The 15789-nt window shown below is 35.4% G+C and overlaps 1 protein-coding gene across 3 annotated transcripts in view; it reads left to right on the top strand.

Annotated features, from left to right (window-relative positions):
* Positions 1-230: 230 nt before the first annotated feature.
* LOC129321395 (uncharacterized) overlaps positions 231-15789 on the top strand; it is a 28128-nt gene continuing 12569 nt past the window's right edge. For 2 of the 3 annotated variants that reach the window (XM_054967139.1, XM_054967140.1), the window contains exons 1-8: positions 231-343; positions 492-796; positions 1899-1970; positions 2429-2496; positions 2633-2789; positions 3116-3196; positions 3292-3381; positions 4230-4322. In XM_054967139.1, the coding sequence (XP_054823114.1) occupies positions 232-343; positions 492-796; positions 1899-1970; positions 2429-2496; positions 2633-2789; positions 3116-3196; positions 3292-3381; positions 4230-4322 (978 nt within the window). In that variant the 5' untranslated portion in view covers position 231. Of the gene's footprint in view, positions 344-491; positions 797-1898; positions 1971-2428; positions 2497-2632; positions 2790-3115; positions 3197-3291; positions 3382-4229; positions 4323-8075; positions 8136-15789 lie in introns of those variants that run through there. The other variant, XM_054967138.1, reaches the window with a different exon arrangement.

A 15789-nucleotide genomic window follows, 5' to 3' on the forward strand; every position in this document is an offset into this window, starting at 1 on the left:
TTAAAGGTTAATTTCTTCTCATATAACTATACGTGTGTGTTAAATTATCAATATATTTTAAAATTTAAATCATTTTAAAAGTTAATTTATATTTTAACACTTACATGATGAAAATAATAATTTAAAAAAATATAAAAAATTAAATTAATAATCAAAATAAATTTAAAATATTATAGTTTTATTGTTTCATTTTCAAACATAAATGCATAATGAATCAAACTAACGGGAAAGATGTTGGCACTTGTTGAGAAAACGCGGAACCCGATACCCACTGCACTACAGTCTTTGCACTTCTCTTCCTCCACTCCACTTTCTTCGCTGAAGCTTCTCTTGCATTTTTACGGTAGAATTTTCACTCATTTTCCGGGAAAGGCCTCTTCAATTCACGCCCCTTGATCACTCCGATCTTGGGGTTTCTGGGGCTTCGTTCTCCATTTTTATTTCCCCTTTTTCAATTTCTTTGTCGGTCGATTCTTATTTTGGGGCTGTAGGTTTGGGATCGATGAGCTGTCAACTGGTGCTGTATGTCGATCGTCTGGTACGTCCTGTGAACGTTGAGACGGTGACTCTTCCGACTCAGTTGCTGTCTGATCCGTCTCCGGCGACTAAGTCCTCGGACGTTGCGGGACCCTCTAGTTCTGCGCCGCTGGCGGATAGCGATGATGCTGGGCCGAAGCATGATGAGGATGGTGGTGAGGATGAGCCACTGATACCGAACGCGGAGTGTCGCATTTGTCAGGAGGAAGATAGCATTAGCAATTTAGAAATACCTTGCGCCTGTAGCGGCAGTCTGAAGGTATATATTATGAATTCCAGTTGATTGCCTGTTTTGCTTTCTAAAAGGTCTATGTGATTCAGAATTGTGTGCTAACAACTAGAAAACGCATATTCATCTTTTGTGTATCTGTGTGTTTGTGGTCTATTGGAATGGTGTTTGACTTGGGCTTCAAATTTGTTAAAAATGATGGATTTGTATTAATAGATTAGCTAAATGTTGCAAATACATGAACTAAATGCCGGAAATGGCGAAAGAGGCTCAAACCTTTTGCTTCTTGGAGAATAGAGTCTGAAAAATGTAACCTTTCTTTTTCTTATTAAACAAAAGGTTATGTCAGATGATGCCCATTCAGAATGTCATGAATCTGTCCATCCCATAGCAGCCTGATCACATGTCTCCTGTTTTTGACTTCAAATTTGCCGCGGTTAATTTCTGCAAAGTGGATATACCCTAGACCATGATACATACATACATGCATACATATAAATCACTGAATGTTTGACTGGAAATTTGTGGACCTTTTTATCGGAGTTCTTGTGACACTGGTGTTCTAAGATGCCATATAGATTACAACTTCATATATGCTTTTGTTTAGCCTTGGTCTTAACTCAAAAGATTTGCGTGAATTTCTTCTTGATGCTTCCAGATAGCAACATGATGAATGTATGTTTTTGAAATGTACTGTTGCCTGGATTCCACAGTATCATTCTTGCTACTTTATTAATATTGGGAATTTTTCTAATTGTCAATATTCAGTCACTCTCTGTGCTGTTCAAACAACTTTCTGGCTATATTGTTTTGATTGTGAAGGACGTTTTCTTTTCTGAACTCACCAGATTGCTTCACTGTATTGTGGTGGAAAATTATTTTTTGTTAATATATAGCTTCAGATTGAAGCAGAGAAGGCAAAATAATGCTGGAACAATGTCATTTTCTGCACAAAGAAGATATGAAGTAGTAACTAGCAAGTGATGTTGGTTTTGTTTTTCATTTTTGATTTTGAATCTCTTGTGTTCCTCATTGTTTGATCTTTAATTAATGAACTGATTGTGCTGTCTTTCTTCTTTATATTTTCTTGTGATTTGGTATTTGCTAATTGAGTGATTGCTGATTATTTCAGTATGCCCATCGAAAGTGTGTCCAGCATTGGTGTAATGAGAAAGGAGATACAATTTGTGAGATATGCAATAAGGTATGTTTTCTTATGCTGATAATTTTTAATTTTAAACCTCTACGTTCATTTAGTGATGTGACAATAAGCTTTATGTATATTTGGCCAGTGTGACAACAAGGTGGTTATGGAAATGTTTATCTGCATAACTTTATTGAACAACAGATTCACCATCCTGTGCCTTTGAAGGGGAGAAAAGTAGGGGAATAGTTAAATAGAAAATTTCAAGCATGTTGAATATGCTGCTGTCTGGACTTTTTCCTAGATTGTAGTAGCGTAGATATTTTTTTTTATTGGCTTTAATTATGACCTCTTTAGGTTTTGGATTGCGTATCTAGTTGAGTAGGGCCTTTCTAATGGAACAAAATGCACATTTTTATCCATTTGTGCTTGTATCTTTATTTACCCTAGCCCTCTGTTACTATATTCAAATTTTTCTCATCTTTTGATGGTTATTCATTTTAACTTGTGAATCTCAGCCTTATCAACCTGGTTATGTTGCCCCTACTCCTTGCCCTAATCCTGAGGAAACTGCCATTGATATTGGGTAAGACAGATTTATTGTAAAAGTTGTAATTGATTATAGCTTTGTGGTCAAGCATCTCATTAGTAAGATTTCCATGTGTTGAAGATACTAGTTTGTAAATTTTGTCTTAACTTGTGAGCTCTGAACATTCTTGCAGTGGAGGCTGGACGATCTCTGGCACACCTTTGGACCTGCATGATCCTCGGATCTTGGCTATTGCAGAGGCTGAACGCCAGTTCTTGGAAACTGAATATGATGAGTATGCTGTTTCTAATGCCAGTGGAGCTGCCTTTTGCGGTTCAGCTGCTTTAATTGTAAGGCCTCACCTTGAATCCTTCACTAAGATCTATTATTAATCATATATTGTACAGTAGGGATTTGTTTTGTGAAGGCCGAGACATCTACAATGGGATATAACGGAAAATATATTGACTTTTAGGAGAATTAGTGATTGTTTATTTGGAGATTGAGACATCAGTAGTTCTTGATATGTTCTCTAAGCCACTGAGTATGTTTTTTTAGCATTCAAATGCAATATGCCCCGCTACCACTTTTTGGTTTTCTTGATCCACGCGCATTGCCTCTGGTTATGTTATTTCTTAGACTACATGTTTAGCCTAATATAATGTATTTGGTGCAGTTAATGGCCCTTCTACTCTTGCGGCATGCAGTTTCTGTTCCAGATGCTGATGCAGATGATGATCCATCAACTGTCTTCTCTGTAAGTGACTTGATTCACTAGTTCACGTGGCTGTTACAGTAGTGATTGAGATCTGTGTTGTTGAACCAATCTGATTAATTTGCCAATTCGTGCAGATCATCTTACTTCGTGCAGCTGGATTTCTCTTACCTTGCTATATTATGGCTTGGGCAATCAGCAGCTTGCAACGTCGGAGGCAAAGACAAGTGAGTTCCATTCTTAGCTCAACTAATTTCTTCTGTCAGGCTGTTAGATGGCTTATGAGAGTTTAGGAGACTAATCTAATCATGGAGATGTAAATAACCTTGTTATAGTTGAACTCTACATGTATATCTTCTATAAACCAAGTTTACCTAAGAATTTTTCATTTCTTCTACTCACTAGTTAACTTACCGTGAATGACAGTATTTGACTAATTTACTACGAGTATTTTTTCTTCCACTGTGATCAGTAATTTACCAATTTTTCTTTGCCTATTGTTATTTGTGGGGATTGTTGAGGTGGGAGAGCCAACTCACTTAAATACCCCATTAAGCATTCCATAATACTCAATGTGGGAGTTGGTATCCATACTACCAAGTTTCCATCATTTGCCCCGTGGAAAGCCGATGTCCTAGCAGCTGCACCTTGCACTCCATGAGACTTAACTCAACCTCTTGTCAGTTAGAACCCTCCTTGGATATCGCTCCTTGGAATCATTGACAGCCTTGCTCTAATACCAGTTAGTAGGTCTGTTGAGGTGAGAGAACCAACTCAGTTAAATATCCTATTGAGCATTCCATACTATTCAATGTGAGACTTATATTTTTTACTACCAAGTCTCCTTCATAAACTTACACTAAGACCAAGTCTAATCTAGGATACTCATTTTACTATTTTGGAAAGGGGAAAAGTGGGATGTGGATCTCATGTAGCCACATCATATTGTATCACAATTTCTTCTTGAATACATGAATATATGAATAAAGAGAATCTTATTTACAAAAACTGCAAAGGCTAGTCAAGGATGCTCATTTATATGTTGAGTTTCTGAATGTTTCTTGTGGTGGAACAGGAGGCAGCAGCATTGGCAGCGACCCAAGTTGCTTTTGTTCTCCAATCTGGGCAGCGGAGGGGCCTGCAATTCGCCATAGCACCAGGACCGCAGGTGAATACACAACCAGAACACATTGTTTAATTTAGGTCTTTGTATGAAACTATGAGAATGTGTTGCTATGGGAAGATGTGAAGGTTTGTCCTGACATGGCTGATGAAGTATTACTCTTTGATTCTTAAAAGCTCTGTATGTATTTATTTATGTATGTACATACCGTAGCTTTGGCGGCTATATAAGGTGGACGACGTATGCATAGCCATTAAAGAATGTCTCAACCTCTGTGTCTCTATATGTAATAACAATTTGCCAAGGCTAAACAAGAAATTCCAAATTTCATGGGGTGAATTGTGCAGACGAAATTAAGTTGTAGTTAGTATGTATTCTGTGTGTATGTGTGTGTGTGCTGTAGAAATATGTTTCCTGGTTTTGATTATGATAAATTCAGAGAAGATTTTGTATTTAACAGGATTAATTTATCCCAAGAGATTGAAGGTAGTTTGTTTGATAGTTTAACTTAGTTAATTTGGCATTTGCAAAATTTTTTCAGAATTCTTTTATAAATTTTGAAAGTATCACAGCTGTGTTTCAAACTCTTGTTTTCATAATACTTATTTTAATTCCAATCTTTTCTTCAAGTGTTATTTTTCAATGCTTGATTCTTTCAATCCTTGGAGTTTGAGTATTTGATTTCAAAACTTGAGCTCAATGAATTTATTTCAACTTGTTTTGAATCAATTTTCAGATCTTTTGAAAACGTGTCAAAATTATTGATATGAAATTTTGAAATTGTCTTGAATAACAATTTCGAAAGTGTTTTCCCAATTGTGGAAGTTATACTCTGAACTCATAACTTTTGACTTTCGATAATCCTTTGTGTTTTGAAACATTGTGCTTTCACTCTCCCTAATTATCGATGTTCTTCATCTTTGAAACTCCCTGTTCATAATGAAATTTCTTTTTGCCTTGTGGATTTCGAAAGTGTATGAAGAATTTCGAAATAATTCTTTCTGCAAACACTTTCCAAACTAAGCCCTATTTCAAAATTTCCCCTCGTTCTTTTCGTTCAAATATTCCTGTAAATTTTGAAGTTGTGCATAACTTTTGAAAATGCTTCCTTTTTGACTAAATTGATCATGTGAAAATATTACGAGCATTATTTCTCAAAGTTCTCATTATTTTTCTTGAACTCGCTTTAATAGGAAAGATTATTTTGTTCCATGGGTTCAATTCCTTATTTGCAAACTCGCGATTCTCAAGCTTAAACCATTTATTCTTATTTTTCCAAAATCAGGAAAACTCTCTAAGTTTCAAACATGTTCTTTGTTTTGAAATTGTTTCAGCTGTCTTTCTTATCCTTGAATCTCGAAAATCTCCGATTACTTTCAAAAGTGTCTCAACTGTAATAGTGTCAATGCATTAAATGCTTATTTCGCTATTAGAAGGAAAACTCTCTTTTCTCTATCACTTGATCGTTGGCATTTATTTAATGTTGGAGAAAGCAATTAACAAAAATTAAGTCACAATAGACATATTTATGAGTCTAATGCATACTTTTTCACCAACTATTATATATAGGCTCATTTATAAACACGAAGTAGAGAAGAAGAGACTTACATGAATAAAGCTCTCGCATTCATTTTTCTTATTTACTCTCTGGGTACTCATTTGTTGCACTTCATTGATATATATAATCTTTGTGAGGGATTTTATAGTAGTGATTCTATTTTGTGTAACATCCTAAATTTTATTCATGAGTTTAACTATAGAAGTTGTGGATAATTGGGAGAATTTAATTTGAGGAATCATTTTAAATGAAAAAATATGGGTACTTAAGTATTTAATTAAAAAAATGTGTGTATTTAAAGATTAAATTGAAAAAACATGTATTTTTAAGGATTTAATTGAGGATTTAGGTTTATGGATGTTAATTAACTATTTGGGCTCTTAATTATGGTTTAAATTGGGCTTAAGATCATGTACTATGGTTATTTGGGATTCAAAGTAGGTATTGGATGGTTCGGGCCCCAGTTATTGGCCTTAAGTGAGATTTTCTTGCACTATGCCATATGCCATGACATTTGCATGTATGTTGCGGTATACGGTGCATTTTCAACTCTTATTGTTTCAACTCGAAAATCAGATAGAAGGAGGAGTGTTGGGTGAGGTTAAGTGTGAAAGTTTATTGATTTACTAAGGTTTGGTCAAGAGACATTATTGTGCATAGATTTGAGCTTTAAAAACCATGAGGTAATCATCCTAACCTCCTCTTTTCATTTTTAAGGTAGATATCTTCATGGGTGTTGTTAAGGTTTCATTTTTTATGCTAACTAGCCCATGGGTTTGAATTTTATGGGTGTTATGAGGTTAAATAAGTGTAGTTTAAGTTGTTTTAATGTTGTTTATGGTTATAGGAGGGTTTATTAGGTGATTATAGTGATGATTTAGGTATGTAAATGTTAAATAAGTGTTAAGAGAGATAATGATGATGATTTTAAGGGTGTTTAATTTAAAAGTTTAAATTGTTGGGACAATGATGGTTTAATTAGTTTAATGAACCTAACCCTAAGTTAGGTTGTGTTAGGTGTGTGTACACCGTGGTTAGTGTTAATTTGTACTTTATTAACTATAATTAGTGTTACATTGTGTGTAGATTGTGGTAGAAACATTGTTGGAGGTGAAAGTTCACTTGTTCGGGGAGCTCTAATAATAAGGAACGAAAGTAACCATATTAATGTGTGATTATGTGTGCATTGTGATTGGCTATGTATGTTTTATGTTGTTTGGGAGAAAGTCATGTTTGAGAGAGCATGTTTTTATTGTATGGAAAAATAATTTCCTAGTGGGATGAATCATATATGTATATATTATGTTTGGAATCAAAATTTTTCGAAAGCATGAAAATTGTTTGAATGTGTTTTTCTCCAAATTGATTGGAAATAAGTATGACATGTCAAGACTTGTTTGAAAAATATGTGTTGCTAGAGATTTTGTCCAAAGTTGTATTCTGCCATATGGTATACCCTCATTGAACTCAATGTATAACATCCTAAATTCTTACTCCTAAAAACTAATCACTAATTAAGAATAAATTAGTAAATTAGTGGATTAATTATGTTAATCATGATTTTGAATTGTAAATTAATGTTTATGTTCTTTGGATGGTTGTGTAGTTAGGTTTGGAAGAAAGAAGAGCTAATCAGGATTGAGTGGGAGAGTTAAAATTAAATTTTGCCTACTGTGCAACACCCCACAGCACATGGGTTAAAAATTTGACTTCTTATAAGGGATTAGCCTATGATTTCAGAGAGGAGAGAAGGGAAAATCACGATAGAGAGGGGAAGGAGAAGAGCTTTGTGCTAAGGCAAGGGATATTGAGCACTTAGGAGTTGTTTCCGACTTGTTGTCTACCAGATAAGCTTAGTACCTTCCTACTCTCTTATTCTAACCTATTTTCTCTTGGGTTGAGATATTGGAAAGCTGAATTGTGAGTTTTTGAGGGGTTGTTTTCTAGCTTGATAGCCATAAAAGGTTTGTTGGAAGTTAAATTAAGGATTTGTGATTAGTTTGGTGGTTGATGGTTAAGTTTTAAGGATTTGGCTCAATTTTAGCATCAATTGGGAGGTTTTAAAGCGTGAGAAATCTATGTTGATAGCAATAAAGTTAGTTGAAGTTGTAGGAAGTCTATGAAAGTTGATTATGACTTAAAATTGCCTATGATAGGGATTAGAAGTTTATATTAGCATAATTATGCTAATAAATAAGTGTGTAAGTTTTGGAATTGATATAAGTATTCAATCTTTGTAGATTGTCATGGCTCAAGTGTTTATCAAGTGGTTAAAGTGAAAAGAGCAAAACATTCCATAGGTAACCATTGTTGGTAATGAAAGGGTTGGCTAGTTGGATAATTCACGCTATTTATTGACTTGTTTAATTGTTTTCAAGTTGTTTTTTTTTTAAAAGTAAATATAATATTACATGTTGTGTATTTAGAAAATTTTATGATTTAGAATTGATAAAGTGATATAATAGGTCTTTTGGATTTTCCCATGCATTTACTAATTGTATTTTGTTTTAAGAGCTATTTGATAATAAAATGTGAATATGGTAAAGCATGATAGTGCAATGTATGTGTAAAAGACACGATAATAAGGGTGAGAGTTCACTTTAAGTGGATTAGTATGGGAAATCCATACGATTGGGCTAACCCTATAAGACATCCAATGGAGGACGATATGATGGGCTGTCACTATGGGACATTTGGGTAGTAATGACACGATTATGAGCTCCTTAGTACCCATATAGGTACCGTATTAGAGTATACGAGACCCTAATTGTAAAGTCCCTACTTAAGTCGGGATTTATCATTCTCAAAGACATAATTATCAAACAACAATTTCATAATATCAGAGCAATAGCAACAACAACAAACAACAACAAGCCTTTATCCCACTAGGTGGGGTCGGCTACATGGATTGCAAGACGCCATTGTGCTCTATCATTTATCAAGCTTTTAGGAATATTATTAATTAAGAGATCGCGTTCAACAACTTCCAAGAGTATTCTCTTAGGCCTTCCTCTACCTCTCTTAATCAGACTCAAAGTTATATGTTCTACTCTTCTCACTGGTGCCTCCCTTGGTCTTCTTTGTACATGTCCAAACCATCTTAACCGATTTTCTACCATTTTTTCCTCAATAGGTGCCACCCTCACTTTTTCGCGTATGTGCTCATTTCGAATTTTATCTTTACGTGTATGTCCGCACATCCATCGTAACATTCTCATCTCTGCTACTCCAACTTTATGCTCTTGTTGTCCCGTTAGAGCCCAGCATTCACTACTATATAACATTGTCGGTTTGATAGCAGTGCGATAAAACTTTCCTTTAAGTTTATTAGGCACCTTATGGTCACAAATAACTCCTTTAGCTTTTCTCCAATTAAACCACCCAGCTTGAATTCTATGTGAAATATCTCCACTGATTTCGCCATCATTTTGAATAATGGCTCCCAAATATCTAAACTTTTCCACTTAAGGTATAATTTGATCTCTCAATTTCACTTCCAAATTATTTTCGAATAGTCCTTTACCAAATTTACAATATAAATATTCCGTCTTACTTCTACTCAGACGAAAACCTTTCGACTCCAATGTCCTCCTCCATAACTCAAGTTTGCAATATCAGAGCAATAGCCCTCAAATTATTTTTAAAGTGTGGGATCTCAACTTCGTCAAAAACAAGTTCAAATAAGAGGGTTAACAGAAGCATAAACATCATTATATGGCTCAATGAAACACAACATTTTTCTCTTGAAAAATTGCTATGCGCTGCAGTTTACACTACCATACACCGCAACATGTGATACAGAACAACATGCTCTGTTCTTCTTTGTGCCACGCACCGTGGCGTGACACACAATACACTGCGAAACATATGACAGTGAAATCTACTATCATATGATAGCTCGAAAGATGAAATTCCGCTGTGTGCCATTTCCACATCCAATGTCCAATTAGAGTGATTCAAGCATCCAAATAAAACTTATAACGTTCTATCTAATGAGATAAGTTTGGACTCGATCCAACGGTCCGATCTAGAATCGGACACTTGAGTGCAAAAAGCTACTTTTTCTTTTAAAACTTGCATTCGAAGTGCTCAATTCTCATTTTTTGTCCCATTAAACCACTCCGGGCCTTAAACCAAGTCCAAAATGACTATATACACCTGATTAAAGCAAAAAATCACATATATCACATCAAATGCTTATTTTGATCTCTCAATGCCACATTATACAATTGTGGACTTATATGAGGCATAAACATGAAGTGCATATACATATAGACTTGTTTCAATTTCAATTATTTGACTCTCACATATGGATCTTCGCCTCACCATATGGTCGGGAATCACAAATATACTCGACTCTTTCAAATGGAGCTCTGCCTTACCATTTGTGTCAAGTTTTCACATATACACATAATTTCTCATAACAATTTACATATATACTAGTGGAACAAGTTATATAAAAACATACACTTGCTTGATTAACATTTAAGCCTATCCACGTACCCACTATTATGGTACCCTCAACGAGATGCTGCATCACTCACAAGTAAGTTTTATAACACAATTCATATATTCATTTCACACACTTATGCATCCTAGTTGGTAGCTCAAATTCTTATTGCAACTTTATATATTCATTTTACACAATTGGTAGTCATACCATTACCAAGTGAGGCTACTCTTTCATCATTTCCTTTTTGGACCTTCTCGTGCTCTCTTCACCTGTATACAAAAGTAACAGAGTGAGACATATGTCCCAGTAACTTAAATATAACCCAAATACCGGTAAGTAAGCAAAATCATAAATAAGAAATAAAGCAGCATATATTTCAATAAAAATAGTTTAGTATGCATATATATGAATTCATATTCTTTCAATCCATCATGCTCATGCTCATGCACTCCCAATTCTCCCTAGCAGAGCAAGCTTTTCGATCGAATTAAGACTTCCAGTCTCACACAAAACAAGACCGACCATACCTCTGTCTTAAATCGAGTATCCTATTCACGTATGGGTGGTCTCCTAGGTCATTCTTAGCGGAATCAAGCTTCGTGCTCAAGACCTTTAGGACTTTCTAGCCTTACACATATTAGGACCACAACCCCCTACCCTAGCTTAGGGCACACTCATGAATCATTATTCTAGGTCCGTCTTAGCAGAGTCAAGCTCTACGCTTGAGACCTTTAGAATCTCCTAAGTCTTGTGTAGCAGAGTCAAGCTCTACGCTCAAGACCTTCATAATTTCTAAGACTTGCATAGAGTAGGATCACGACCCCCTACCCTAGTCTAGGGTATACTTGCGGATGCAATGCACATGTCTATGCGTGTGTCATCTCATACATTTCAATCAATACTCACACCCGCACGCGTGTTCCTTTTACAATATTGCTACTCTATCAGTTCCTAAGTCAAAATGCATAAGTTATATAACATACTTGTAAATAATTCCACAAACGAACAAGTAAAAAGACTATTCCAATTACCTTTTACCCTTTACTACTAAGGGTTACCAATCGTAGTGAACTCCCAAGGGTGTAGATTCTCACAAGCAACGTCATGATACTCAATCGACATAATGTAATGTCCCTCAATCAATTCTTAATACTTAGTATAGGCATTAATTCGGTTAAACCAAATCCCTTAACACATAAGACAGTTTAATTAGCACATTTTGAATTCACATAACCCATCATCTACAGTCATTGGCTCTATAGGCTATTTAAATGACCATCATAAGTCTCTAACTCATTTGTTCATCAAATTTCACCATGTTAACCTAACTCTTTATGCTAATTGAGCCTAAATCATAAAGGTTCAATCATTCAACTTTAAACTAGTCACAAAACCTTAGTTTCATATTCAAAAGCCTTTTTTAAACCTTTCTTTTAGATTCCAACACTTTAAATTTTTTGATTCGATTTCTCAACCAATCAAATTTAAAGAAAATAGGGTAGAAATGAAGCTTTTAGCTATACGATACTTACTCGACAAGTCACTAGCCAAAGCAGACTCCCAATCACTGAATAATGCAAGCCTTAAAAGACAGGAACTCCCTCTCCTTTTCTAATGCATTTTCCTCCACTTTTTCTTCTAATTTCACAAGCTAATTACATTAACTTTAAGTAATTTCAGTGCAATGCATTGCTGCTCATGCAGCACCCGTCATGACGCGTGGCATAGTGAGGTTAATCTCATTTATGTTCGCATGTTTCATCTCGAATTATCATTCAACCCTTCAATCCTAATAACATCACAATCGACCAACATCATATATCAACTTGATATCCAAACTATAATTAATTTATTAATTACTAATTTACCGTTGATTAGTAACTACTTTTCCTAGATTGAAATTCAGATGTTACAATTCTCTTTTTCTTTAAAGGAATTTTGTCCCTAAAGTTCAAACGCAACTATGACTCATCTCATGGGAACAAATGGGGGTATTGTTTCTCATACTCTCCTGTCTCCCATGTCGCGTCACCAAGAGCTATTCTTCCAAAATACATTAACTAATCGGATAGTCTTATTATGCATGTGTTTTTCCTTGGCATTCTTTTGAAGTTTTACTTCTTTTAGCTCAATCACATGTGATGGATTTGGTTGATACTTTTTCAGCTATGACACGTGAAACACATCATGTATCCTGGACAAAGGTAAAGGTAAAGCAATCCTATACGCTACAGGACCCTCTCTACTTAGAATTTGATAAGGTCCTATATATCGAGGCAATAACTTCTTAGCTCGTATGGATCTCCCAATACCAGTCAGTAAAGAAATTCTGAGAAACACATGGTCTCTAACTTCAAATTCTAATAGTTGACGCTACTTATCAGCATAACTCTTCTAACGGCTTTACTTTACCTAATAACTCGGATCTTTTTTATGGTTTGATCCACCATATTTGGGCTAATCATGCTTCTCTCACACAAGAACGATCTACACTTCCTCCCATATAATGTCTCATATGGTGCCATCTGAATACTCGAATGGAAGCTGTTATTGTAGGTGAACTCAGCCAAAGGCAAGTGACTATCTCAATTGCCTTTCCATTCAAGGGTACATGATCGAAGCATGTGCTCTAAAGTTTGTATTGTGCTTCAGTCTGCCTATCAATTTGTGAGTGATAAGAGGTACTAAACCTCAATTTAGTACCTATAGCCTTCTGCAGTGCTCCCCAAAACCTTAAAGTAAACTGAGAATCTTTATCTAAGACTATGTCCTTAAGCACAACGTGTAGTCTTACCACCTCTTTCACATATGCCTCTGCATACTTTTCCACATCATAGGTGGTTTTAACTAGCAAGACGTGGGCTGACTTCATCAATTGATCCACAATAACCCACACAAAGTTATATCTAGATTGAGTCCTTGGCCGACCAAACACGAAGTTCATTAAAATGCTGTCCCACTTCCACTGAGGAATCTCTACAAGTAGAAGTGTCCCAATCGATCTTTGATGCTTTAATCTTTACTTTTAGACACATGAGACACTAGCCTATGAACTCGATAAAATCCCATTTCATGCCTTGCCACCATCAATGCTTCTTCATGTCGTGATACATCTTGGTCACATCAAGATGCATCGTATATTTGCTCCAATGAACTTCTTCTAATAGTCTCCTTCTAACTCCCTCATTTGCAGGTATACAAATTATATCCTTGTATAGGATGAACTCGTCATCACTAAACCAGAAAAGAGTAGTATGACCCTCTTTTATGTCTTCTTGAGTACTAGACAAGAACTTATCTTTCCACTAAGCTTATTGTATCTCTTTTCAAAACTCATTGAAAATCGTGGTAGAGTGAACTTCATTCAAAGTATAATCTGATGCCTCAAGCTGCACCTCCAACAAAGACAATAGCAATTGGTGCTCTTGAAGCATCAACCCAATCACATGTAATGATTTTCAACTCAAAGCATCTGCTACAACATTAACTTTTCCTAGATGGTACTTAAACTCAAAGTTATAATCTTTTAGGAATCCTATCCATTGCCTCTGTCTTATATTGAGCTCTTTTTGATCCACAAGATATTTCAAACTCTTGTGATTACTACGCATATTAATCTCTACTCCATAGAGATAATGTTGCCAAATTTTAAGGGCAAGCACCATAGCTGCTAACTCCAAGTCATATGTCGGATAGCTTTCCTCATGAGGTCGCAATTGTCCCAATGCATATGTGACTACTCAGTCTTCTTGCATCAATATAAATCCCAGACTTTTCGAAGAAGTATCTGTATAAACCTCATAAGGCAACTATGGATTAGGAATAATCAACAATGGTGCAGAGGTTAGCTTTTTTTTAAGCTTCACAAAAGCGGCTTTACACCTTTCATCCCAAATGAAAGGTTGATCCTTTCTTGTTAATCGAGTTAAAGGAATAGCAGTCTGTGAAAATCCTTAAATGAATCTTCGATAATATCTTGCAAAACCTAGAAAACTTTTTACCTCAGTTACTGAACTTGGCTGTTCCTATTGCAGTACCACGTCCACTTTGTGAGGATCCACTAAAATATCCTCAACTAACACCACATGTCTAAGAAATCTTACCTCTTGTAGCCAAAACTCACATTTACTCAACTTGGCATGCAATTGGTTATCTCTTAGAATTATTAGCATAGACCTTAAATGCCTCGTATGTTCTTCCTCATCTTTAGAATATATCAATATGTTCTCTAAGAACATGATAACAAATTGATCTAAGAAGGGACGGAATATATGGTTCATGTAGTCCATGAAAATCATAGGTGCATTTGTCAATTTGAATGGCATCACCAAGAACTCAAAGTGACCGTATCGAATAAGAAAAGCCACCTTAGGCACATCCTCCACATTAACCCTTAACTGATGGTATCTAGATTGCAGGTTGATCCTAAAAAACACTGAAACTCCCACTAATTGATCTAGCAAATCATCTATCCTCGGAAGCGGGTACTTATGCTTTATTGTTACCTTGTTCAGTTGCCTGTAGTCAATGCATAGCTGCAGGCTGCCATCTTTCATTTTCATGAATAAGATTGGTAAACCTTATGGGAACATGCTAGGGCATATAAAGCCATTCTTGAACAACTCCTCGAGTTGTTTCTTAAGCTCTACCAATTCAAAAGGGGCCATTCTATATGGAGGTTTTGAAATAGGCTCTTAAATACTAGTACAACACGTCACACGTACTTAAATACCAATATAACATAAAATCACTTCTCAACCCTTGTTTTACCAAAAACAGAAGGGGGCGGTAATTTCATCTGTATTGCATCCAAACCAATCAAAACATATTCAAAACATCATTCCTACACTTGCACTAATATTTTGGCCCTATCAACGTATATATATCATCATACACAAATACTTAAGGCTCAAATACAACTCAAATATTTGCAACAATAAGATAGTGTAAGTGCAACGATATGCAACCTAGAATTGAAAGCCATATTCTATTACACAAAATATATACAAAATATAGGCATACAGCAGGAATAAATAATTTCTAGCTTCTTGAGCCTTCTTCCTCTCTGCACTAGAGCTAAAGCATGAAAAGTGTTAAATGAAATGAGTGAGTCTAGCCACTTAGTAACCAAAGTAAAACCTACCCTATGCAATTATATATCAATTATAATTAATCACATATATATGAAATCAAGTTCTTAAAACATGCTTACACACACTTCATAACTTATCATTACTTATTTGATATCATCTTTATCTTACATATACTAGATGCATTGTCACAATATATTTAACATGGGACCATGACCCATTATCTATGCGACTTGCCACATTATAATCATGTGACACATCATAAGTTTACATAGGTAATGATTAACAAACCTTATATCCTCCTTATTTTCTTTTATTAAAACCGTAGGATATAACACTGAATAGGGTTCTATTTGTGTGACTGGATTACCCAAACTCAGTAATCGTGAGGTGTGACCTGGCTAAAGATCA

Source organism: Prosopis cineraria, unplaced genomic scaffold (assembly GCF_029017545.1).
Source record: "Prosopis cineraria cultivar Desert tree isolate PC_DT_omini unplaced genomic scaffold, ASM2901754v1 PC10, whole genome shotgun sequence".
In the NCBI taxonomy this organism is placed as follows: Eukaryota; Viridiplantae; Streptophyta; class Magnoliopsida; order Fabales; family Fabaceae; genus Prosopis; species Prosopis cineraria.